This window comes from Centroberyx gerrardi, chromosome 13, assembly GCF_048128805.1.
Source record: "Centroberyx gerrardi isolate f3 chromosome 13, fCenGer3.hap1.cur.20231027, whole genome shotgun sequence".
NCBI classification, from domain to species: Eukaryota; Metazoa; Chordata; class Actinopteri; order Beryciformes; family Berycidae; genus Centroberyx; species Centroberyx gerrardi.
Genome location: NC_136009.1, coordinates 20,822,034 through 20,848,426, shown reverse-complemented (window position 1 = coordinate 20,848,426; position 26,393 = coordinate 20,822,034). Strand labels below are relative to the sequence as shown.

Here is a 26,393-nt window from a genome sequence, read left to right as displayed (position 1 = left end):
GACCTTTGAGTAAAACTTTTATTTTTTACTGTACAAAATCATATTAGTTTTCATCCTCAGTAATTTCATTATCATCCTCTCCACTAGTTCAAGTCCCACGTTTGGGAACAATCACATATTAGGTTCTCATGAGTAAAGCACACAAAGAAATATAAAAGAGATTTTCACATCTTTGTCCAATCCTTAGGCTTACTGAATGACAATAAGAAGAGGTTGTTTACATCTTCTCAAATCTCCCATCACATACCCGTGGACAGACAATGGATTAAAGTACCTCTAAGACCTAACTTTCACTGTACTCTTATATTCTCAATCTCCATAAAAGTACTAAAGCCCTGATCCGACCACAGACTGTGCAAGGTGTTTGTTTTGTCTGGTTCTAGTTCTTTACTGCCTTGCTCCAGAAATTATACATTATCTTTACCACTGGGATTTGATAAAGGAAAACCATGGGGGGGGAGCACTGGATAAGCAAATGCCATTTGAGATATATTGTCCCACGCTGTCATGGGATGGCTTTGCATAGATTTACATTTTGAAAGATTTATTTCACGATGTTGGCTTTGTATAAAACTCTCTCTCCAGCAGACACAGTGCTGATAGACCTGATGGACACAGTACTAAGGACAGACATTGAGGCCATATTCACTCATGAGTTAGGATTTGACTGACAAGTAGAAGGACTTCTGCCATGATGTAAGGAAAGCAAACAGCTCTTTTGTAAACTGCAGGAAGCGATGTTAGCGAGAGAAATCCCACAGTTCCCTCGACCATTCACCATGTGCTGACTCACCTACTGCAAAGTTACACTAGGTGGATGTGTGCAACATTCGGAGAAATATGGTAGGGAGTCCTTTTTGAGGCAGAAAGAGCCACCTTTGATGAAAAGGTGAAGAAGAAGAACAAGAAGAAGAATGCTAATTTCAGACACAAATGAACTCATTCTTATCATTTGAAATTTCACAGCTGAAATGTCCATTTCAAAACATTTATAAAATGTTACAGAAAAAAAGTTTTTGCCCTTGGAAATTATCAAAATACCTCTTATGATTTCAAGTTCACAAGTTAAATCCCCATTTAAAATGAAAAATAAAAAAGCATAATAAATCCACATTGATTTACCATTCAAGTCACCATATTAAAAAGAATCGTACAAATCACTTCTCACTTTTGTCAACCTGATCACACCTGCTAAAAATACATTTCTTTGCACATACTTTTTTTACTCTCAATACATTCTGAAATACATACTGTACATCCTATTCATTTACTCTTCACCTTACCCATCTCCATCCAAGCTTTACAGTCACAGCACATACTTAACAATTCAACCACAGTTATTGGTCGCTTAAAAAAAATGTACTACCAACCTAAATAAGACCAAACTCCTGTACATACAAAAGATCTTGACTCCCAATATATCAAAGACTTGGGTGTTGGAAAATAAAAGACAAAGAGGGGGGGAAATAGAGGAAGGGGGGAATTTATCATTTGAAACAAAAGTCAAAACCTGTGCAATTGCAAATGAGCCATCGGTTTGAAATGCAGCGCTTTGAGAAACTCCCTCTTGTTTTGCTCACAGTGTTCTGGCCGGTCCATATGGATTATTCTGATTAAGAGGGTTCTCAGAGCTTAGTGTACCAGTACCAATCTGCACCTTTGGACACTTCCCCGAATACTTGTCCCCAGGTACACAAGGGACAACAAACTTCTACCTCAGCAACCATAACATTTTCCTCTTGCATTTAGGGGGGGGGGTGACAAATGCAGATATGCCAGTGTGGCTGGGGACTAGTTTGTAGTATTCTAGCACTAAAACCTCTTTCTCTGCGCATTCAGCAGAGAGTTAGTTGCCCGTTTGCGTGGCCTTGTTGTAGCTCTCTGTTGTCCCAAGCCAATCTCCGCCAATGTGCCTCTGCATGGCGCCACAGTCCCCCCCCAAATCCCCCATACTAGAGGTTGTCCCCTGGCTGGTACTGTGGCTCTGTGGCTGTGAAGTAGTCTTCCAAGAAGGACTGGATGTACTCGAATGTGGGTCTTTCATCTGGCTCCTTCTTCCAGCAGTGCCTCATCATCTCGTGGAGGGACTCGGGGCAGCCCTGGGGGCACGGCATGCGGTAGCCTCGCTCCACCTGCTCAAGCACCTCCCGGTTCACCATGCCTGGAAAGGAGACACAGCAAAATAAATATAATGAGACAAGTTTAGCAGGTACAGAATTTAAAGGGGGCTCAGGGCAAAAATGCTCTTGAAAGTTCATAAAATGCCTGTGAAACGAGAAATGAGGGTCCAAAATATGCCTAAAGATTAGGAGTATTCTTTTTCCACCCTGCACACATTTTATTTGTTAAGCTACTGTGAATGCGACTACTGTTCTCTGTGGGCAACCATATTTGATTCGCGAGAGCCTATAACCGAGGTATTCTTTCCAGTGCGGTATGGGCAAGAAAAATGGAGCAATTTTTGATCAGAGAACAACCGAGTACGCAGCCTGAAGCAGTGAAAAATGTTGGCACCATGCAGCCAACAGCAGGAGAAAATGCCGACCCAACACAAACCACTGCGTCAACAAAAATAAAACAACCAATATCAAAAACTCAACAGGAGGTGGAAGATGGACTGGTTGGGACAGAGAGTGAGGAAAACAGCACCATCTTCATCTGTAAGGTCCGTCGCCAGCTTCCAGCAGTGGGAAAGAGATGGGATGTGTGGTATATTATGATTTAAATTAAAAGCAAATCTTGGTGGTACAAAGTGAGTGTTTATTTGCCAATAAGAAATGCAAATGTATTATTTCATAGTTGAATAAAATCAGAAAAGGACCAAAATGCCCCTAAGAAAACATATCAAGGAGGTAAAAAATGCCCTCTCAAAAACAGAATTTCTTGCCCTGAATGGTAGTTTGAGGTTGAAAACATTGAGGTGAGGTTTAAAACTTCATCCTTTTTCTATTTCAAGGGTGATAAGACATACTGGACTATTTGACAAAAACAATGTAGTTTGTAGGAATTCTGTAACTTGGCAAGATGTTCCAATGATCTCAGGACAAGCCAAGAAAATAACTTGCCCTGAAATGAACAGAAATTAAGATTTTAGATTCTTATTGCCATAACTAGCATGCATCAGGGATTTGACTTCTCTTTGCTTTCTTTCCGGATTTCAATTTTTGGACATAAAATTCCTCTTTTTCAAATTTCAGACCAAGGCCAAAAACTAGTGCTTTATCATCTGACTTCTTCAGCCGTACTAGAGAACCAGAGTACTGTATCGCTCCCCGGTACAGGAAGACAGTGATCTTGAACCCTGTGACACCGCAGACAGAGCTCCATGGGGAGTTGGACTGTAGCTAAAAGAGGTTATGACACAGAGTCAGTGGTATGGACACAGCCACAGCCACCCCCCACCCCCCCACCCCCCCAGTCCTTCATCCCCCCCTCTTCCCCCGTCTCTCTGTGGGACAGCGGGGATCAGATTCTCTCACACTCCGAAAGAGGAGAGGCTTGGAGCAACTGCTGAAACTAGGATACGGCGGTTGCGGTATGCCGGATGCTGAGGTGTTAGCATGATTTATGTCTTGGATGCGAATAGCTCAGCTCTCATAACATGCCTGTCATACATCTGTGCGTGAGTGTTTATAAATATCCATATATACATGGACCAAAATAGAACAAGAGGCTGTGTTCCCATGTAGGTGCTGTGCCTCGATGTGGTCTTGGTATACTTGCTTCCTACTTGCTCCTCCAAAAGACACGATGGCACGCCAAGAGCCACAAATGGCCTGTGAGTCTAACCCCAACTTTGAGAAGGGGAGCGAAGGTTCAATCCCCAGAACTTGCGGCTCTAGGGTGCATTAATTAGACTGAGGAGTTTGCACTCAAAACCAAGCAGGCCACAGGAGCCAGATGGTCCCCTATAAGAGCTGCTGGTTAAGTCTGCCATATGGCACACTCTGTAATCAGTGCCAGTCACACTGTCAACACCAGACACACTGCAATACTGTTCTCAGACAGCAGGTGTCAGGTGTGAGGTGACGGACGTAGCTGACCGATGGTGAATGAGACCCCTCATAGGTGATTCATACATTGGGGGAGGGAGAGGGGTACTTTCCCATGGACTGATAAGCCATTAGACATCTGTGTTGACTCATATCTACTGTAGGCTTGTCTATTCCGAACTGTATGTGTGAGAAAATACAGTCAAATGATTCAGATGATCAATGCTCAGAATAGCACATCTGAATTGTCATGAGGCAAAGACTGATTCATTTTTTTCTGTTTTCTTACCATTCAGATTCTTTGAGAGTGACTTATTCAAGTCAGACATAAGACAAAATTGAAATTGAAAGGAAATTCTGACCAAAAAAAGACCTCACATCCCTGATTAGCATATATCTGTATAGTTCTTGTCCTTACCTGGGTATGGTACTCTGCCCTTGGTCACCAGTTCAGTCAGTAGTATACCGAAGGACCAGACGTCTGACTTGATGGTGAAGCGGCCGTACAGAGCCGCTTCAGGGGCCGTCCACTTGATGGGGAACTTGGCACCTGGAAAAAAAGAAAGAAATGAGTCACGCAGGAGGGAGTATACAGTCTATTCCTTGCACATTTTGCTGTGCAGTGACTTAGAATTGGGTTAGACTTAAGGTTAGGTTGAGGTTATGGTAAGAATTGAGGTTAGGCATATACTGGTGAGGGTTAAAGTCAGGGTTAGGGAATTAACGTAGTCAATGTAGGTCTGCACAAATTTAGCCATACAAATCTGCGTTTGTGTGTGTGTGTGTGTCTCTGTGTCTACTAACTACATCCGGTTGTTCACACGTACCTTGTCTGGCAGTGTACTCGTTGTCCTCGATCAGCCGGGCCAGGCCAAAGTCGGCAATCTTACACACCAGGTTATCAGCCACCAGAATGTTGGCAGCTCTCAGGTCCCTGTGGATGTAGTTCATCCTCTCTATGAAGGCCATGCCATCTGCAATCTGGGACAGGATTGGATTGAAGAGGACAGACAGGGAGGCGGGGTCAGCAAACAGAACGACATTAAGACGCATCCAAAGCTAACAGCCAGAGAGAGCAGGTTTGTTAATTTTGTAGTTTTTTGCAGCTGACCTGACCTGGGTCAAACATCACATGTGAATAATTCTTGGCATTTGTTTTAACCTACCTGGAGCACCACATGGGTGGGGTTAGAGAGGATAAATCAGTATCTTCTTTTAAATCACCTCTTATAACTTGCCTTTTATTCATTTTAGTTTTTCTTAATTGTATTTTATTCCCTTATCGTTTTATTTTTCACTGCACTTTCATTTAAATTCATGTGAAGCTTTGTTTTACCATGTGTTTTATTCTGTCTACTGATTTTATTTTTGCCATTTTGCTTTTCAGTTTTATGTGAAGCACTTTGTAACTGTTTTTGATGAGTGCTATACAAATAAACTTAATTAAACTTTATTATCATAAGTTGCCAGTCAAAGAAAAGTAAACTAAATTGCCTTTCAAATAGTATCAACCTTCTGCCACTCCATCTGTAGTTCTTTGTGGCAAACTCCACCAATCTGCTACTCCAAGAAGATTAAAACAAACACTAACAATTCTTTCCAGATACTATGTGATCCAGGTTTGGCCGCAGACTGAAATTAGCTATGTAAGCGAGACAAAAGGAGAGATCATCCACCGCTATGAAGATGAGAACAAACGGACTAATCTTTTAAAACGACTATCCAACACCTCCTCATACTGACTGCCAACTCCCTGAAAGGCAACTTGAGTTTTCAGCCTGCCTTCTCCTCTAATTCTCCAACTCTTTTCCACTCTATCGAGCGAGGAGGAGGGGGATGAGGAGCGAGGAGGTGAATTAAGCGCAGATCACAGTGTGCGACCGACCCACCGAGCTTAAGTGGCCTCTGAGGAGCGGTGTTTAAGTGCTCCAGGCAGTTAAGTGGTGGAGAACGAGGAGAGGCACACACAGTGAGAGGAGGGGGAGGGAGGGAGGTAGAGATGTCAGCTTGGATATTAAATAAATATGACAGCCAGATGGAGAACCAACTGAAGCCCTTGCACACAGGGACCTGGCACGGCTGAATAATCGCCTCATACACACCTCTACAAGCATGCACACACTGCTACACACACAGCTGAAAAATTCGCCCATGCATAGGCTCCCCTGGTGTCGCCGCTTTTGCATGATAATCATTCACACACACACACACACACACACACACACACACACACACACACAGAGCGGCTGGGCAGTTGCTGTGCTCCTCCTACCTGTGCAGCCATATCCACCAGCTGGGGCAGCTTCAGGTATTTTCCATCTCCCTCCTTCAGAAAGTCCAGTAAACTCCCTGTCAGATTTTATAAGAGTTCATTGTCAAGCATATTCAGTAAATTTTTTCTGGGCATTGCATAAACACATAAATAACCGATAACAACACAAAAATGCAGGCAGCATCAGTTGACAAAAGAGAGTTCAGCATCACAACAGCAACTGTAACTTGGAGACAACATGATTGTTGACCTTGGCCATTCACTTTAACACAGTGTGTTGATCTTTATCGCTCACACAATCTTTTTGCTTCTACTTGGGACGGTTGCTGTGACTTCAGTCATAATAAGAGTCGAAATCCAGTTCAACAGTCAGGTTAATTTACATGTACTAGGAAATCTCCAAGGCAAATTCTGGGAAATGGTAATTCAAGGGGCCCTATTATAGAAATTCAAATTTTCCTCTATTTATATACATATATGATCAAAGATGTTTCATGAAGACATTGTTGAAAGTGAGTGGTTCAATTTGATTGTTGCATTTTCAACAATTCATCCTATTTAACAGGCAGTTTCACACTAATACCAGTCAATGCATCACAAATGGACTTGGTCTTGATTGGTTCCCCTCATGAAGCAGTTTCTAAAGGCAATTAGGCAAGTTTTCAGCATTTGAACTGACAAACTCCCTGGAAAGCCACCACTCACCAGGTTTGCCTCATTTGAATTACATGAGCTGGTGTTGTCGGCTAACTAAGGCCTCAAACTAAGTCTTCAAAGTCCTTCAATAAATACTCTTAACTAAACTACATTTATTTGCAAAACATTGTACGCTGTCATAGCTCCCACATGGTACCACAGTGACCATTTTGAGTCCCTACTAGTTAGCACTTACTTAGCATCTATCAGCTGTCAGGTTTTCTGATCGTGTGCGAGTGTGTGTGTGTACATTCACATATATCTAAATATTACTTTTTGTTATGCTTGTGTCTGCGATCATGACCTGTCCTTACCTTTGCCCATGAACTCGGTGACGATGTAGATGGGTTCTTCGGACACCACGGCGTACAGAGGCACCAGTTTGTCGTGTCGGAGTTTCTTCATGATCTGAGCCTCCTGGAGGAAGGCCTCTGGGGACATGGTGCCCGGCTTCAGGGTCTTGATTGCTACCTTAGTGGTGCCATTCCACGTGCCTGAATAGAAATATGTGTAAATGGTCAGTGGTGTCTCGAGTACATCATATACCAATAGTGTATAGGGATTATCAAAGAATAAGAGAGCTAAGACCTTTTTCAAGTTATGAATCTGCACATGAATGAGTTTTAGAAGTGATAAATATCGAGATATGCTCTGGTACATTTAAGAATTTTTGACTCCTTTAAGCGTGATTGAGAAGTTAATCCTAAAATCAACCTTTAAGCTCAGTGGGAGCAGAAACCTCATTAAGGTAACAAACGTGTAAAGCGCAGCTCAGGAGAGAAAGAACATGACAGCTTAAATAATCAGTCACTTCCTGGTTGAGAGCCACTTACTCACGCCCTGCTTACACACAAAGAGCTGAGCCAGGAGATCTAGCCTGACCTTCATGAATGAATCATACTGAACAAACTACACACATAAACACACACACACACACACGCACACTGGAGCTGAAGGACAAAGTAGGGCAATGATGATAACATCTAATATTATAGGGTTGCGAGAACATAGGAAAAGCAATGGAGGTCAATAGTGCATCTAATGAGAAATGATACAACATAAAACATACTGTACTGCTGGACAACAAAGAGAAATCAATTTGGACACAGCTTCACACAACATGAAGAGATGAATAGAGGTGGAATTTTCAATAGGAAGCCGCAGCTAAATACAAAAACAAAAAGAACAAAACAGTGCAGGGAGAGAAAGAGAAGAATTCCTGGCATTGCATAGTAGAGGCTTGCAGGCTGGGGCTTGCTGCAGGCCGGGCTTAATGAAAGAGTGAGTGATGAAAGGAGAGAGAGAGAGAGAGAGAGAGAGAGACAGACAGACAGAGAGAGGGAGAGAGAGAGAGAGAGATATGTTTGCCAGTCCCACCACCCAGGCAGGCCAGTGAATTGAAGCATAGGAGGTGCCCTGTGATTACTGAGCTGTGTGTGTGTGTGTGTGTGTTTATGAGCATGTGTTGAGGAAGTGATCAGGAAAACCAAAAGCAATCAGGAAAACGCTGGAAAACAGCATTCACATCGCAGTGTGTGGCGTCAAGAGCAGCTCCCTAGGGAAGCCGCTGCCACATAACTTCATGTTCATATGAATCATTCCATACATTTACAAGTACCTCATATGCATAAAAAGTGGTACCTACTTGTGTATTTGTTTACATTATAAATTATATTTCAAGTATGCTGTTACTAATTAATGTACAGTGAATGCTGTGTTGTTTTTATATACTGTGTGCCTTTATGTTTCTTATGTTTGCTTTTGTAAGTCTTTATGTTTGTGTAAGTATAAGTACATGCAGAAACTTTACTAATTCATGTTCAGTGCCAGGATGAAACATCAGTACTACAGAGTGCAGATATGTCTATGTTGTTGACATACGAAGTGTACATGCAAAATGAATATTAAAGCTCATGGCAGGGAAAATATAGGTGGAGCAAGTGAATAAAAAGCCTATCTACCCTCAACAGCCCTCAAAGTGCCGATGAGCAAGGCACTACTGACTGTGGATGTGCTGGGCAGCTCCCGGGTTTGTTTGTTTCTTTGCAAAATAAGGCTTAAATTGGTAATGTCTGTTTTGCTACTCTCTAATGCTGCTTGATATAACACAATAATGATTCAACCCAGTTCATGAAAGCTTTTACATTTGCTGTTCTAAACACCCGGTGTCAGGAAGGTCTTTCCCAGTAAAAATCCTCTGCCGGACAGGGAAGTGATGCGTTTTACATTTCCGAAAGAAGCAAAAAGCAGTTTGTTTGGAATAAATAGAAGAAGAACTGGGTAGTTATCAGCAGCGACAGCCATCATGGCTGAACAAAGAAAAGGCCGATACCTACAGAAACTCAAACTTCTATAGAAAATACAGGGAAATGACACTCTCTGTTCTGTTGATCTCAGTTTTATTCAAAACCCATTGTACCCTATAGCGTTTCAAAAATGTATGGTCATTAATGTGAAGCTCAGACTGTCTATCTCTATTCCTGAAAGGCTGATTAATTGGAAATATAAGCTTTTCATGTGACAGCAACAATACACTTGCAGATGGTGTATATCTGTGTAGATAAGTACGGGTTGAGTATAGCAGTAAGCAGTATCTTACCCATCCAGACTTCTCCGAAGCAGCCCTGGCCCAGTTTGAGCTCCAGTCGCAGGGACTCTCGGGGGATCTCCCAGGCATCTTTAGCCAGGCCCTGGGTCTGAGGCTTCACCGTGGGACACACAGACGTCAGCCTGTAGCACAGCCCATCTGCATGCTCTGGACAGGGAGGGACATATAAGGAACAAAAATAACCGACCTGTGAGTTAGAGCCTGTTTACATCAACGTCCCGCCTGCTAATTCAGCCTGTAGGCCTAAGTTGGTCTATACACACAACCAGCCTGTGACACACTAACACAACCACTGTGTGTCTGCATAGTGTTAAGTACATACACAATCCTAGCAGTAAGCACTAGTAGCCGTATGAACTGTACTGTAAACATGCGGTACATAAAAAAATATATATCACCATGCTTCATGACAGCTGCAGCATACTACATTCAAACCACACTGAAGCCCAAACACTGACATGTGACATGTAATTCATCACAGACTAATGGGTAATTTATCCGCTGCAATTTTGCCAAAGTCAACTCCATCAATCCCAGGAAATAGTACAATATCCTGATGATTTCAGTATACTAATATAAACCGTTTCAAATTCAGTATATTCAAAAAGCCTAATGGTCGGTACGGCAGCCTTTTCGGACACAGCAAGAGTCTAGCTGACTACGACAGCACTAACCATCTTGTGAAATGTTCCATTTGAGCTCTGCACACAGAAAGGGAAAAACAGTGGGGTTAACGAGCCTGTTACATTCAACCGCTGAACCACTAAGTTACATTCTGCACACTCTGAATACCTTTACACAGCTTTTCTACAGGACTGCTCAGTTAAGTTAGCAGCGGCTTGTATGAAACTCATTCTGGGGAGCACAAAAGCTGCACTTGGGAGGGATGTAAAAAGGAGCGCAGAGCTTTGAGAGTTACCAGTAATAAATTATCGAGAGCGCTGCAGTTAGTCACCAGCAGGAGGAGCGGCGACATGAACTGCGTGGAACCGAGCAGGGCAGGGTCAACACAAGACCTCAAACCATATGTTAAAGAGATGACTCAACGTAAGAAACATCAACTTGCTTATGGAGCCTGCTATTGTCGGTGGGAGTGGAACTGTATTCTCACAATAAGCGGTTTGTCCCGTGTGTGTTTACATCATCAAGACTTCCTGCTTTCTTGCGACGGCCCACAGGGGCTTTTTCTGAACAGCTGCCTGCTTATCAACATTGTGCAGATTACAGCGGGCTTAGGAATGTTTTTTTATTAAATGTTTTTTTATATTCCAGCCTTTTTTTGGCTTAGTCCCACAACATGGTCCTGCTTTTTCGGGATTTTGTCACGATTACTGAGCCATGACGGTGTCAGTGAAAGCACTCCTTGAAGTCGGTCTAGAATCACCACAGAAAAAAGCCTCTGTGAAACATATTCAATAAATGTCCCAGCACCAGATCTGCAGCTGAATAATGCATTGTCCACAGCAAGCACTACGTTGTTTGACTGCATAAAGTGTAGCTAGCATTCAAATATGTGCTGAAAAACCAAATGAAACAAGAGTGGGGACTACTTGTTTTACAAAATCCCTTCAAAAAACAGACAAAAACCCAAATGTCTAAGTGACTGTTACAAACCTTCCAAGTGTTTGACTGGATCATACAATCCATGTCTGATATGTTCTACTGTAGTAATAATAAGGAAAAGAAAACAAACTTGCTCAAAGCTGGAAAGTCTCTTTAGTTGTAAACAACAATTTGTCTAAACGCTACCTACATAAGCATGAGGTAGAGTGGGCCGTGTGGCTGGGCTGCATACCTGTGTAGTGTTTCACCAGCTTCTGCAGCGTCTCAAACTGGGCCCGGGTGGTGATGTAATAACCACCGTTATCCAGCTTGCGGATCTTGTAGTGTTTGACGTTGTCTCCCTTTATCTCATCCCAGTCCCGGATGGACAGAGAGTAGGCACCTTTAAAATCAACAGAAATTCGATTAGACTATGCCTTATGGTCAAATTTCTCAGAAATCTGCTTTGCATTACAGGCCATCATTTAATATAAAGAGAAATAATGAAAAAAATACACACATTGAATTGGTAAACCACATAATAGTGCAGAAAGTTGCAGTAGAAGTTTGCTAGTTTGGTCCATATAAATACACATATGGTTGCACTGAACCAGGCCCACGCTCAATTACAAGCATAAATAAGATAAAAAGCTTTCCTCTTTGTGTATTGAAACTCCACTGTACAGTTTACAATCTTGTTTTGCAAAGAATAAATCCTATTACCTTTAGTAGTCTCGCTCTCTCGTGCCAAGAAAGTGCCTCGCTGGTTCCCTGGAACCAACAGGAGACGCTCAGCATCTTTGCGGCCCATTTTACCAAAGTACCATCTGCCGAAATGGAGAGAAAGTCAGTCAGGAGCAGTTTGATTTACAGTGTGTAAGATTTTATCATTTCTGCACAGCTGTGAAAGCAATAAAAATGACCACCGTTTTAAACATATAGATCCATATAGTACTTTGAGCCTTTGTGTGATTTGGAAATTCTCTGGGTTGATTTGAATCTTAGAAATCCTTTCTCTAGTACTGATAAATTAAACATCAAGGCAGTTGGAGGGGGAAATAAATTGTACCGGTTGTCCGCAGCTCTTAGGGACTAAAGAACACAATGCTGATAATATTATCACAATCATTTCATTTTTTACATTTTTTATTACATTTACAGAAAATCCTACATGGCTGCCTTTCAAGTCAGACACAGGCAACCAAAAAGATTAATATTTCATTCAAGCTAGAATGCAACTGACTGGACCGTACTACAACTACTACCACTGCTCTAGGCAATAGGCCTTTATCTTGTTACATTACATATCAATCATTTTTGTAAATAGTGCATTGCTATTATATAAGGCCTAGTACAACCAACCTGCACTGCAAAAAAAGCAGTCACTTACTCTTAATCTTAAAATCTTGTTTTTCTTAAAAAAACAACAGTTTGCCTATTTCAAGATATCATCACAAGTGGAGTTGTATTGGAAACAAGCTGATATTTTCACTTGTTTCAAGAGAAATCAGACTGAACACACGGTTAAATAATTTGTTGAGGAGGACATTTTTTTCAGTGTAGGTTAAAAACGGCTTACAGCCAACGAGAAACCAGGCCAAAACCCTGTATAAAAACAGCATTGGGAGTGCCATCGGTTTGTCAGTTAAAATACTGGGCTCTATTGTCTGGAGTCCCGCCCTGCCATGTGTTTGTGATGGGTTAGTCACAACGTGTGACCGCCCGGCCTCACCATGCTGTCTTAATCAGGAGGGAACTAACCGAGCAGGATGAGCAAAAGGAATGGGAGGGAGAGAAAAAGAGAGAGAGACAGACAAACAGAAAGAGAAAGAGGGAGAGAGAGCGGAACAAGTTCTTACTCTTCAGCCTGTATGGAGTCGGCCGGAGCCACGTAGTTACTGGGGATGTAACCTTTCTGCCCGGTGTTGATGGAGCGAGCCTCCCACCAGTCGCCTTCCCTGGAGAGAGGAGAGGAGAAACAGTGGTTGGATGACACAGTACAAACAGAAACACCTCACGTCTGTTTGGAAAACCTGACACCTTCCTTGAAAAAAATGATTGCTAGCATGACAGTAAAGCTCACTATGGAAGGTCACTGAACTCTCATTCAGGAGATTAGGACATATTTCTAAAGTATACTGCGGGAAGGAAGCATGACTAATAACACAAAAGTCCCTACATGACAAAGAAGAGCATGACTTGCAACTGTATGCTTGTGGTTTTTTGTGACCAAATTTTTGTTACTTTTCATATTGATAAGACAAGGGTGAACAAATCAAAAATGAGAAATTGTTGACATCATTATGTTTCAACTAAAAACACAATCGAGGAATACTAAATCGGTACTAAATAACTAAATAAATAATATTGTACTAGAATATTTGATTAATTCCACCACACTATATCTCCATTCTGGGGGAAATATGTTATTTACAGCTAATTGTTCTATATTGAAGCAAATAAACAATGTCTACTAAAACATTTGGTAAGCAAATGTCTATAGCTAATTGCTTCAGTAATGTTGCAATAGGAGTATGACTTTCATGCATGTTATCATTTTGTAACTATTTGTAATGGATTTCCTAAATGGTGGATCTCTTATTTTGAAATGACTTTTTTTCCTCCTTTGCAAACAGCGCACTGCTGATGTCTTTGAATGCAGTTAATGTAAATCGTAGTAACATGTGCATGCATTTTACTATTTGCAATGCATTTATTTTACTACATGATAGGACAGTGGCACGTTTTATACAGAGGACTCGGTGTATCCCAAATGTAATATTCCATTAAGCCGTGCCTCAGATCTGTGTAGAAAAAAAGAAAAAGAGAGATAGGTTCTAACCAGATGGCCCATTAGAGGGACCCATTAACCCAGACAGCTTTCAGCCTTAATATCAGACCTGAATACAATGAGGGATTAAAACACACACACACACACACACACAAACACAGGCACATTCAAAGACACATGCACACAGGCACACACAACAACACACATGTACATACAAATCCCAGGGTAATCATACCCACGCAGCAGGATCTTGTCATTGTGCTTGGTATATATACATATTCCAGTTTCATGTCTGTCCGTGTAGAAAGCACATGTACTCACGTGTTATTGATAATCTGGAAGCGATCCCCTTTTTTGAATGACAGATCGTCCGACGTCCTGGCTTCATAGTCGTACAGCGCCACAAAAAATGTTACACCACCTGAAAGCAAAACATCAGAACCGAAGGATTAGAGATAGTGTACGACGGGTCTGCATGCTGCTAGCTGGTGAAATTTCTAGTAAATCCCACAGTGTACCAAGGCTGAAGAGAGTAAACAAATCTACTCTCCCAACTGTCCCTGAAAGAGAAACTTCAGGTTTCTGAGAAGCCCTTCTGATTCATCAACTCCATATTCACAATAAATCAAGAAGACTTCTTGAAAACCTGACCAATCCCTTTAAGTCAAGTCATGTTTATTTGTGTAGCTCTTAATCAGTGTTACAGTCTCAAAGGGCTTCACAACGCCCCCATTATGAGACAATAAATGAAAACGACAACCCCCAACCTCAGACCCTCGATGAGAACAAGAAAGAACTCCCACGAAAGCCTTATCTAGACTTTGTGTCACTTCAATGTTCATCTTCCTTTGATTGTCTTAAAATATTTAACACTTTTACTCATTGAGTATTTCCATCAACAGATAAACAATTATCCTAACACATTTCAAGATTGCATCATAGAATACTTGTATATTTCTTTTAAAATAGACCTTTTTGAAAATAAATGACTGCACCGCAAAGTCGGGAACTTATAAAAAACCCCAGCTCTCTCGACTTCTTCTCATTTTAAGGACAGGTTAAGGAAACAAAATATACATTGCATAATTCTGAAACCGAGCGGTATCACTTCAAGCCACCGAGTCAAATTGATGTGACTTAATCTCGCGCTAGAATGGAACAGTGGTCTCGTCGGTGGTATGAAGTGACAGAGTGCAGGCAGACAGCACAACTCTGATATGTTTATCTTGAGGAGGAAATTGAATGGGCAGGATTAGATCTAAACAGCCCCTCGGGCCCAGATTATCCTCCTTGAGAGACAGCGAGACAGAGAGAGAGAGGGGGACAGAGAGAAGTGTGTGCTTGTGTGTGTGTGTATATTGAGCTTGTGGTGATCTTAATTTCTTTTCATATCATCCAAAGTAAAATTTCACGACAAACAAATCCATAATCAAAACAAGTCATGAAAGTATAAAACTACAAACTGCAAAAGCGCATAAATAAAGCCATTGAATTCAATGTACTCCAATGCACAAGGATGTAATTTGTTCTTTGGCAAGGGAGAGGCCATGACTACTGCATTGCCTGCCATTTTGATTATAGACCTATTTTGGGTTTCTATTTGGCCTTGATGTATTGGCCGTCTCGTTTCAAAGGTATGATTTGCATAACATCTGCTGCTCATAAAGATCTGTGCATATCAAATGTGCAAGTAACACAACTTTGCACAAATCAAACATAATCTAAAACTGTACACTGCTTGCAGATAATAAAACAGGATGATAAAGTATAAAAATGGCAGGGGAAACGGTTCCAGAAGTATTAGGTTGTGCTCGGTTCTGCATATTAGCTGAGTAATGTTATATCCATCATTCCAATGTCTATTAAAAAAACAGCAAAGCCTACAGATCTCAGCTAGTTCCCAGCAGTGGCTATGGGCTCAAATAGGCATTAACTCCCATCATTAACCCCACAAGACTTTTCCCACCGCCACACTTAGCCACCGTCCCTCAGGCTTCCCACACTTAATTGGACATCAAATTCAAGGACTTTTCAATGACTTTAAAGGTCTTGTTTGATGAAACCTCACAATTGTTGACTCAAAATTGCCATGCTTTAGGGCAAGACATGACATTGGTCAAAATGATATATCATAGAGGCCTCATTTTTACTCATGATCTTGTAAAGAAATCACAGCGAAGTCATTCATTAAATCTGCTGCTATATCAACACAAATATCCATCACAAGTTTTCCTCATCGTAGAGATCGTAGGACAGACAGACAGAGAGCTGAGCCATATTCATGAATTTAGGTGCTATATTTACAAAAAAAAATCAAGGATTTTCAAGGCCTGGTCCCATGTTTCACCCTCTCAAAACCTGAGAAATCCCCTGCCCAAACTGACCTGTGACGACACTAGGGAAGGGGCTGCTCACAGCCACCGAGGTGAAGGAGGTGGACGCCCCGCCGAACGGCGTCATGATCGAAGAAGCCCCGCCGAAGGGCGTGAGGGCGGCGCCGTGACTGTTGTAGCTGTTGTTGTGTGTCTTCATGGCCGGGGAATGCCCCATCAGGGTGGGGTCGGGCCCGTAGTGGCCCATGTGGGCGTTGACCGGCGTGGCGTTCGAGTTGTCGGGTCGGTACTTCAGCGCCGGGCCCTTGTCCTCTTTGCTCCTGACGCAACCCATCGTCAAGCCTGGGGGAAGAGGAGGGGAAGGAGCATTAGATTAACTGGCTGATTCTAAAAGTAAAGATACAGTTTTTGAATCCACATATTGGAGCAACGCAAATGGAAATAAACTTCGGTGCACGAATCCAATCAGGAAACACAGGCAAATCAAACAGATGGCAGGCGGCTCAGATAGTAACATCCTTGCCAGAAAAGGATTGTCAGGAATCGGATACTATGAGTGAATATTATGAGAGGAAGTGACGTGTGAGGGAAAGAGAAATCGGATGTCAGTGTTCTATTGGAGACACATTTTAATGCCAGGTGTAAACATATTCCAAAAAGTTGTCAATGTCTCTGCACCAATGCAATTATCTGAAATGATTCAGATAATTGAAAGGAAATATGAATAGAAAACCACAAACCGGACAGTGCACTGATGTATAAATAAGCAACAGAAGCGACGAGGCTTAAGTTCATGGGGTTGAGCTTGTGTCACGAACGCAGACTGCAGAAATAACCGTGATACTGTGCGTTGCCTGAAGCGTTTTTTCGGGGTCTTAACATAACTCTCCCATCCAGAAAACAAAGAATGCGAGCCAACACTGACCTCACATGACTTCAATTCCCAACAAAAGCCTGTAAACCCAGCCAAGCCAGAAACTAGATCCTATTACAGCCTATGGCCATTTCAGCTCCCCCAATGATCAAGCTATCACTGACACAGATTTGGGAAGAGCAAAAAGCCCTTCAGTGTTCCAGAGATGGTGCTCTCCCCTACTGAGCTCACTGTTACCTGATACCTGTGTGTGTGTGTGTGTGTGTGTGTTCTTGTTGTACTGGACTAGGACCAAATTATTTCACAAGGATAGAAAGATAAGGGAAATCCTCCTTAATTTTTAGGGTTTGGTATGGAGTGGGAAAGGTTCTCGTTAATGGTTTGAGAAGGAGGAAGTCAATGGAACGTCCTCACAAGTAGAGAAATAAATACTTGCATGTCCGTGTGTGTGTATGTGTGTGTGTGTCCTGCTAAACCTGAGTTGACAGCATCATTTATAGTGCCTTCTGTGTTCACTTATTTTTCTGCCACTCTTAGCCTCTTTGCTGTGTGCCTGTGTGTGTGTGTGTGTGTGTGTGTGTGACAGAGATCAGAGGAATGTGGCGCCTGGGAGGAACAGGTGTCACAGCTTCAGAGAACAACACCCCGCAGGAACCAAGTGAACAAGAGGGCTGGCCTTGTCTGTGCGTGTGTGTGTGCACCCACGCATGTGTGTGTGCCCATCCAACTGCACACAAAAGACAGAACAAGCTGCCAGTGCATGACAGATGAACTCTCAACAACTCCAAGAACAATCCATTTCTGATGACTCAGATCCTGGCACTGTAAAACGTTACAACACAGTTTCACTGCCTCTCAGCCAGACATCACACACTGACATCTGTGGCAGAGGTGTGTGTGCTGGTGTCACTCATAGATGAAAGGGTCCGACGCAGCCAAGACAAAAGGCAAGAGAGGCAGAATACAGGATGGAAACGGAGGACAATGTATTAAGCCTATGAGCTGTAATGGATCACGATGGCTATGTTTACATGCGCACAATAATGCGACTATTACCAGAAGTCTGAGTTCGACGATAGTGTGATTAAGCCGTTTACATGATAGAATAAAGTGCGCTTATAATCCGGTTTATATGTGACATGTGGGTACTGCGAGTATTGTGTTTGGATCACACTTAGAGAGATGTGATCAAGATTAAGACAGTAAAATTGGAGTACGATTACACTTACTCTAAGAGTATAATCACACTGACATAATCACAATAATCACAATAATCAGAATCAGTACAATGATTACATGGATCCTGCTTTACTCTTAATTGGATTACAATCACATTTTTTGTGTGCATAAACATGGTCAAAGTCTATGGAATAGGAGGGAAGATTACTCTAGTTCTGCTTTACTACGTACCCAATGATAACATATACAACTTTAACACTAAACCTACTGGTATAGAGAGTTGTTAGGATTTTATTCCTATTTCCAAATGCTGTTCGTCCAAAATGTTGTTCCATTAAAGCTCTGTCTCTTTGTTATGAAGACAGTTTAAGATACAGCTCTCTACATTTGAATACATTTGAATAATATATTGATTTGACCGCACCGTTTTCTGCCTCCATCGTGAAGAACATGAGGGTGCAGTAACCATTTGCTCTCTACTCTCCAAAAATGACTTGGCCTGTGAAGAGCAGCACTACAGCTAAACCTCATGAGGGCCAGCAATCGATATATGGATCTACTTATTTGAGATGGATGGTGTATTGACTTCCTCTCATGAACAAACAATATTGACTGAAAAGCAAATGCTGAGGCTGCGGATATGGAGAGAGAAGAGAGAGATGAGACGAGAGGCAGGGAGAGGAAGATGGAGGGAGAGAGAAGGAGAAAAAGGAAGGACAGAGTATGAGAGAGACAAAGCGGATTCACGCTTCACAGCAAAGTCATTGTCTTGAAGCAAATGAACAGTTCTCTCAGTTCGACTGTTCACACTTTTTTCTTCTTTGTGGAGTGAATTCATAAGTAGTCTTCAATATGTGACTTATGCAATCAAACATTTGTCCCGTGATAGTTAGGCTTATTTTTTGTTCGTGGACTAGAGTGGTGTATGTGGTGTGCATGCAGGACAATGCAAGAGAGAGGAGACAAAGGCAACTGAGAAATTGCTTTGGAGGCTGGCAAGAGCAACGTAGCTGGAGTAAAATCAGTTAAAAAAAAACAGTTAATTTGCAATTTCTCCATTCTCTCCTTATCTTGAAAAGGCGTGTTGTTTTTCATTAGACTACTAAAATTAAGTGTATATAAGATGGGCAAATAAAAGAAGGAGGAAGAGACAGACCTCCATGTTGATAACCCTTGACATACTTTCTATATGGCATGGAATTTGCCATATGCCATTTAAAATATCCCATGATTTCCACAGTAGCATTTGCTTTAAACTATTTTTTAAATTCTGATAACATTAGATAAGTTAATCACAGAAAAGTATAGAACTTTCAATACTCTTCTAAACTTTCTAGTACTCATTCTTTTGTTCTATATGGCAAACCCCACCTATCTGGCCTCTAAGTGGGATAAAACAAACCATGAAATGTATTTGCACTATGAAATAATATACACTATTTGATTCAGGTGTGGTCAGTACACAACCTCTGCCAATGAATGACACATCATGTCCACATTGCAACATGGAAGCCAAGTGACATCAGAGCAGAAGCCAACATAAACCGGACCACCACCTTTGACCCCGTCCCGACCAGCAAGTCAACCTCCCCACAGTTCCAAATGCCAACACCACTCTAAAACAGGCTTAGGAGCCACTTAGCGCGGACGCCGAAGCTAATGCTAAAGCTAACTAATGGCTGACCTGAGAGGAGGGTAAGTCAACATGGAGAACGGGTGTCAGCGTAGACTGGGGAGGGTATCCATGGTTCAAATCCTCTGTTGTGAGGTATTTGAGCAAATAATCCTGGTTTGGGTGACTGGCTAATCCTGATGAGATCAGACTATCAGTGACGGTGATGACGATCAGATGGTAAGTAGACGGATTCTGTCCCAACCAGCAGCTGACCCCGAGCAAAGATAACGTTAATGAGACAACTCAAAAGGAGGCAGCGAAGCACATGGATACAGTTATTATTTATCAAGGAGCAAACACTGAAGAAGCTGTGCGTTTCAATATACATTCAAACAGAAACACAGCAGTATCTGTGTGCTCCAGGGGTCGCTTTAGGTAAAGTCTATACGAAGTTACCCAGAGATCGTGATTTAAATTACTGTCCTAGTTTCAGTCACTCTTCCTGTGCGGATGGGCCGAGGCATGTGAAACCTATCAGCAGTTGCACTTACTGTTGAGGAGATTCCTTTGATCAATGATACCAAAATGTACGTTTATAAACTGGATTCTGCATTACGAATGTATTTGAGCTAATGTGTTAAAAACTCCCATTCCTTTAATGGATAGCACCGTTCCTCTACACACCACCATGCTCCCAGAGGATTCGTTCCTAAAATGCCCATGAATAGATCACAAGCCTGAGCGAGCCCACAGGGGTGGCACATGATCCGGCGTGTCAAATTGGTTCATCGCCCACAAGTTTCACTTGAGAGGCCTTTCTCTTTGGCACAGAATGCAAGATATAGCCTGGAGTGAAATCCACAATTAATCTTGGGATATTACATTAAAATGATGATTTATTAATAACACAACAAGGCTGCCATTGATGAGAGGCAACAACTAAGCCTTTCTTAAAAAAAATAAATAACACAAACAAATAATATGTCTTGCTGCTACATAGACACCAAACAACACATTCTTCAAGAAAAGCAGGCAGCCAACAAAAGGAGCTTCCTTGGGGACTGGGGCTGACATTAAGACTCTGTCTATAGCCGCTATGGTATGCAACCTCTCAAGCTCTTTCTCATGATAACCAGTACATCGATTTACATTTCTGACCTCACAGTCTTCTCCAGAGTCCAGTGTTTCTCACAATCTCAATTCTCTAGATGGGCCAAACATTTTACGCTCTCTTTAAAATTAGTCTTTTAGACGTTTTGAGGCAATCAACAAAACAAACCCAGCTTTGTGAGCCATCCAAGGAGAACGGCCCTCTCAGAAAAAGAGAAAACCTCATCTCTGCCCGTTTAGTGCTGCAGAAAAAAGGCTTTTGGTTTACTCTTTTGTCAGTCCCATCTCTCCTTTGTTATGGACAAAGGCAAAGTAGTGAATACAGTACCTTGTGGTGCTCCCCCATAGAGCACAGCACAGTCTCCTATAGAAGCCCATACACATGCTAACACACCGAGCAGCACAAACGCTAATGAGGGCACAGCCACCCTGCCTGCTGACGGCGGTGGCCAAATGGTTATCCTGACCTTACAATGGTGGAGCCGAATACCTCAGTGATCAATCAAATGGACGACTTCAATATTCAGTTGAAGCAGATGCCTCTACAGACTCTACAGCCTCTACAGCATCTGGTGTGGTCCTGTGCCAGTCCAGACTTACAACCACAGCTGATATGAATGGAAAGTTTGTCGTTGGAGCAAATTGCATGAAGTCATTGTACTATAGCCTATGCTGTTTGCTGGAGACTTTAATCCATCTATTTATCCATCTATTTTATGTATACAGTACGATAAGTACTTAGTGTGGAAAGCCTCAGTGGGTATCGACCCCCGTCCCTGGCTGTTTTATTGACATGCTCTATCCATTAAGCTATTAAGGACTTCATTTAGATATTAGGATCTTAAAGCTCTTATGTACGGAGAGGAAGAGAGCGGAAACAACCTGACCTTGCTGACATGTTGGGAGTTTCTGTTATCCTGGGAAGGGAACCCTCCTATCAATGCAAAAAAAAAAACTGAGAAATAGGGACGAGAATGCTTGGGGCAATGAGTATTATCACCACTAATGTTTTATCTCGGGTGGCAAATTTACCAGAACTAATGACAGCTCAAATCGACTTCACAGCAAATCAAATTACAGGCAGATTATTGGCTCCTCTCTCAGATGGCTTCCTTAATGAGGCTGTGTTATATAGACAATGAGATTAGCAGTGAGAAATGTGCCATTCTTTTGGTGGCTCCAGAGGAACAGTATGACACGGTCTGCAGAGAAAGACACACACACACACACACAGGCTCAAACAGAGATATGGGTCATGCATTTGACTTGGACACACTTTCTTACTTTCTCTTAAAACCTGCGACTTCAAGACCTTTTATGTTGCAGAGTTAGTGGAGCAACATTGAGCAGTTCTTTTACGCCTCTGCAAAAAAACAAATTATCACCAGCAGAATGTCCTATCCTTCTCCAAGCAACTGTTTCACTTTCTTCAAGCAGTAAGGAAGCGGTATATTCACGTTGCTCACATATTTATGAGCAACCTTACTCCTTGGAATACTGTACAAGAGCGCTCACAAAGCATCGGTCGTGTTCAAACAAATGCCGGAGCCAGATCCCATTCAAGGACATGTGACATGCGAGACCGGGTGCCAGGCTGCCAGTGATGCCCTGTCAGATTAAGGGGACGCGGGCTGCTGCTTCCCACTGGGCCTCATGAGACAATAGTGAAGAGCTGGAGGAGAGGAGCTTTTGCAGTAGCTGGCATGGAGGCAAAATTCAGGAGAAAAGAAGGCAGGAAACCAGTCCCGCCACTACTTGCTATCAGGCCAAATTGTCAGCCCTGGGTAAACTAAGGTTAAACTAAACTGAAGAAGAGTGTAAGGGCCAAGTCACAACTGTGCAAGAACCTACAGTATAATTGATGAGTTAATCCTCCTATTCCCCGTCAGATTACGCCTATTTATAGCTTTCATACGGGCCTCGCAGTGAGTTATGATAGGAGGATATTTTTATAGCACAAATCCCTGAGTATTTGCTCTCACGATTGCCTCGGTGTACTTCCGATAGCCGAGGATAAATGGGATGTCTCTGGCAGCCGTGTAGTCGGGTGTGATGCACTCAACAAGAACAAGCATGACGCGACTCTTAACTCTCGTTCCCAGTCTGGTTAATCAGATAAGATGCAACTTTGGAGTGTTCTGGGAGAGGCCTTGCAACCTTTGAGCGGCTGCGTTGCGCAATCTTTGCACTCGGGACAAAACTCTGACGCACTGCACACTTTCAGGTCCTACTTTCAGCAATCACGTAAAAATTTGTTGGTTTTGTCAGAGTTAAGACTTTTGCTTTGAATTAATTATATGAAAAAATAAGAAAGATCCACTGTTTAATGTCTAGAGTTTGCATTATATTAAGAGTTTTTGACATGGTTTCTGCAAATGGAAACATGACGATATGGAAGGTGTATCTGACACAGATGAGCTTGAAAGATAAAAAGCTGCCAGGTTTGTTTCGTAAACACTGGTCACAATCATGAAGAGATGAGATGGCACCAGGGGCTGCAACCCATTACTGAAGCGTAACTCAGTAATTGCCCTGGCACACTCTCTGGGGCGCAGTACGGTCTTATCTTCGGGGCAGACTGCCATCTCTGCCAATCACAGTAAGCAGAGGGGGCTGGGGGAGAGGAACTTCCTTCCGAATCCATTCATGCCATTGAGGCCACCTGCTGTGCCTGTCAAAGGCTGGAGTGAGTCTGGGAGAGAGAAAGAGCCATCTTCAGCCTACAAAAAGAAGAGCTCTCCTTGTCCTCCGAGTCCAGCAATCCAGCACTAAAGAGGGTTTCCACAGTCTAATCATACAGCAAGCGTCGGATCTGGATATCTGAAATCCGAGCCGTCTTTTTTTGTCCTCGCAAATCCACTTCTTGAGAATGCTCAGTGTGCCAACATGTGCTAATCTAATGTGGGTGTCAAGTACGGCTCCAAACTTGCCACTGTGACACAAAGCGCTTGGAACCTCGTAATGTTTAATCAGTTAACTTCAGGATATTTAACGACACTGCACAGCGCCTCCAGGACACTTAAGGATCCTTCATGCCTCTAGTTGAGTTGAAGTCACTGTACCCCAGCCAACACCACCTGTTAGCGCTCCTCACTCCTCTGCCAACAGCCTTCTCCATTCCAGCTGTGTGTGTGTGTGTATGTCTGGGGGTGTGTGTGTGTGTGTGTGTGTGTGTGTGAAAAGGAGACATGACTGTCCAGCCGACTGGGACTGTACTAACAGAGGGATTACCATGGAGGGGGGATTACTGTGGCACCGGAGCCCAAACACACAGAGCGTGTGCACAGTAACAGACACATGCACACCCAGGGACAGTGAATATAAATGGATTATGCACACACACACACACACACATACAAACCACTACAGCAGCACTCCTCCTGTGCTTCATGTCTCTCTTACTCCACCACAATTCTCTCTCTCACACACACACACACACACACACACACACACACACACTCACACAGACAACAGATGTTGTGGGGTGTGTAAAATCAGGAAAATAGAGTTGCAGCACCATGCTGAGAGCAGGTTCTAGATGGAAACTATTAGGCTTAAATGAAAGGGCTGTTGTCATTTTGTTAGATCTGCTTCTTATGGGATATTACTGTTATCTTGTACTAGAGGCCTATCACAGCTGAGGCCTACAACAGCAGATTGTGTGCGTGTGTATGAATGAAAGAGAGAAAGAAAGAAAGGGATGAGCTGTATTTGTTGTTATGTGAAAGAAATCCGAGCACAAATAGAAGAGAAGATTGATCCATAAAAGCTAGAGAAAGGCTGCAGGCTTTGCTTTGCGCTGATATCACAAACCAGTGCAAATGCAGCGATCCTGACTTGTTACAATGCAACACACCGTGGAAACTCCTCTGATCGCTGTCCCAACTTTCTCCAAGTACTACAAGGCCCGTGCACACTTCACTTCCTTCAAACAAAATCTGGACCAGACGATTTCATGTTTGCGAGCACTTCTTACCTTAAAAGCGACCTTTGCTGTGTTTTTAGTTAGGCTACATGCGTCCTGTGATCTTTCTTCCCCGTATTTTAGGGTACAATCCAAGTGGAAACACCCGACACAAGCAGTCTCTAACGTGGAATCTCAGTCGTCGGTTTGTCCCATACCGATGAACTACTTCACCAGCCTAAAGTCCTCTACTGAGATCCTTAATATTCCCCTCAAGTGCGGATACAATGCCAGCTGGCGACGCTTCCCAGGATCTGGTGGGGTAAAAGCGACGCAAAACAGTTAAAATAGGCAGAGATCACTGCTCTGGGACCGGCGAGGGCTGCTTTGAGAGCCACATAACAATAGGCAGACTAGCACCGAGGAGCCGACGAGGCCAAAGGAGGAATCATGCTGCATTCACGTGCTCCTATTAAACTCGTACTTCCGAGCTTCCAAGTTTCCAGGAGTCGTAAATACGATTTGACACAAGTGCTTACGATCGCAAACGATAACAAAATGGACAAAAACTAGTTTTTAGTGACTGCTGTTTTATTTTGGAAATGTACACAGCTACTTTGTGGTGCAGTGGTCCAATGAATAGGAAAAAATAGCCTACGCACCAGGCAGAGAATTGACGTTTTGATTAATCTGTAACATATCTTCCATGCTCTCAGCCCCTTAAACGTCACAGCTTGGTGACTCAAAGATATCAAAGAAAATGTTTGACTTTCCCAGTCATATTTGCTACTTTGCTGGGTAGTTCATTAGGGTTCATGTCGTAATTACGACATTACCGACAGCACTTGAAGGCACCATCATCTCCTATTGAAAGGTTTTCCCGTGTGCCCAATATGGCCGACATCCCAGGCTCAGGTTGGGGCGGATATTCAGTGTGTAACCCGTCATACAGCCAAATATTGGTGTTTATTTTTCATCACTCAATCCAATGATATAGAAATATAGAAGGATACCCTAGACATAAATATCCACATTGTCCCGTCTAACATTTGAACCTTGTCCAATTTGAATATCAGTGTGCAGCCATGTGGCGCCCTCTAGGCTTTGGAGAAAGGTAAATCTATTTGAGGCGCTGTGCGGCCAATCTAAAGAGAGGAGGACACTTGGTACTCTGCAGCCAAAACGAAAAATCACAATAATATTCCAACCGGGACTCGCAGTGTGGCTGTAATGTCACCCTTTTGTGTTATTTTATGTTTAAATCTCCTGGTATCACTATAATATCCCTATAATAGGCTACTCTTGTGGGGAGTTATAGTTTTGCTGTGACGTTTCATAGTGTTTCTCTGAAGTTTGTTATAGGATTAATATAGCCTACCGGTAGCTATTACTGATCCCAACAGACGGAGCACAATATAATATACATGAAACTATATTGGGAGAGTTATTGAAACGGTTTGGAAGTGGTTTGCTGACC

At 42.6% G+C, this 26,393-nt stretch overlaps 1 protein-coding gene across 1 annotated transcript; it reads right to left on the bottom strand.

Annotated features, from left to right (window-relative positions):
- On the bottom strand, nt 1-25,322 carry yes1 (YES proto-oncogene 1, Src family tyrosine kinase). The gene is made up of 12 exons (XM_071918251.2): nt 24,989-25,322; nt 16,286-16,576; nt 14,223-14,322; nt 12,970-13,068; nt 11,834-11,937; nt 11,364-11,513; nt 9,560-9,715; nt 7,275-7,454; nt 6,265-6,341; nt 4,820-4,973; nt 4,411-4,542; nt 1-2,161 (listed from the first exon to the last, which is right to left on the bottom strand). Exons 2-12 carry the CDS (start codon nt 16,566-16,568, stop codon nt 1,953-1,955), a joined length of 1,644 nt encoding a protein of 547 aa, XP_071774352.1. The 5' UTR covers nt 16,569-16,576; nt 24,989-25,322; the 3' UTR covers nt 1-1,952.
- Between the last annotated feature and the right edge of the window lie 1,071 nt (nt 25,323-26,393).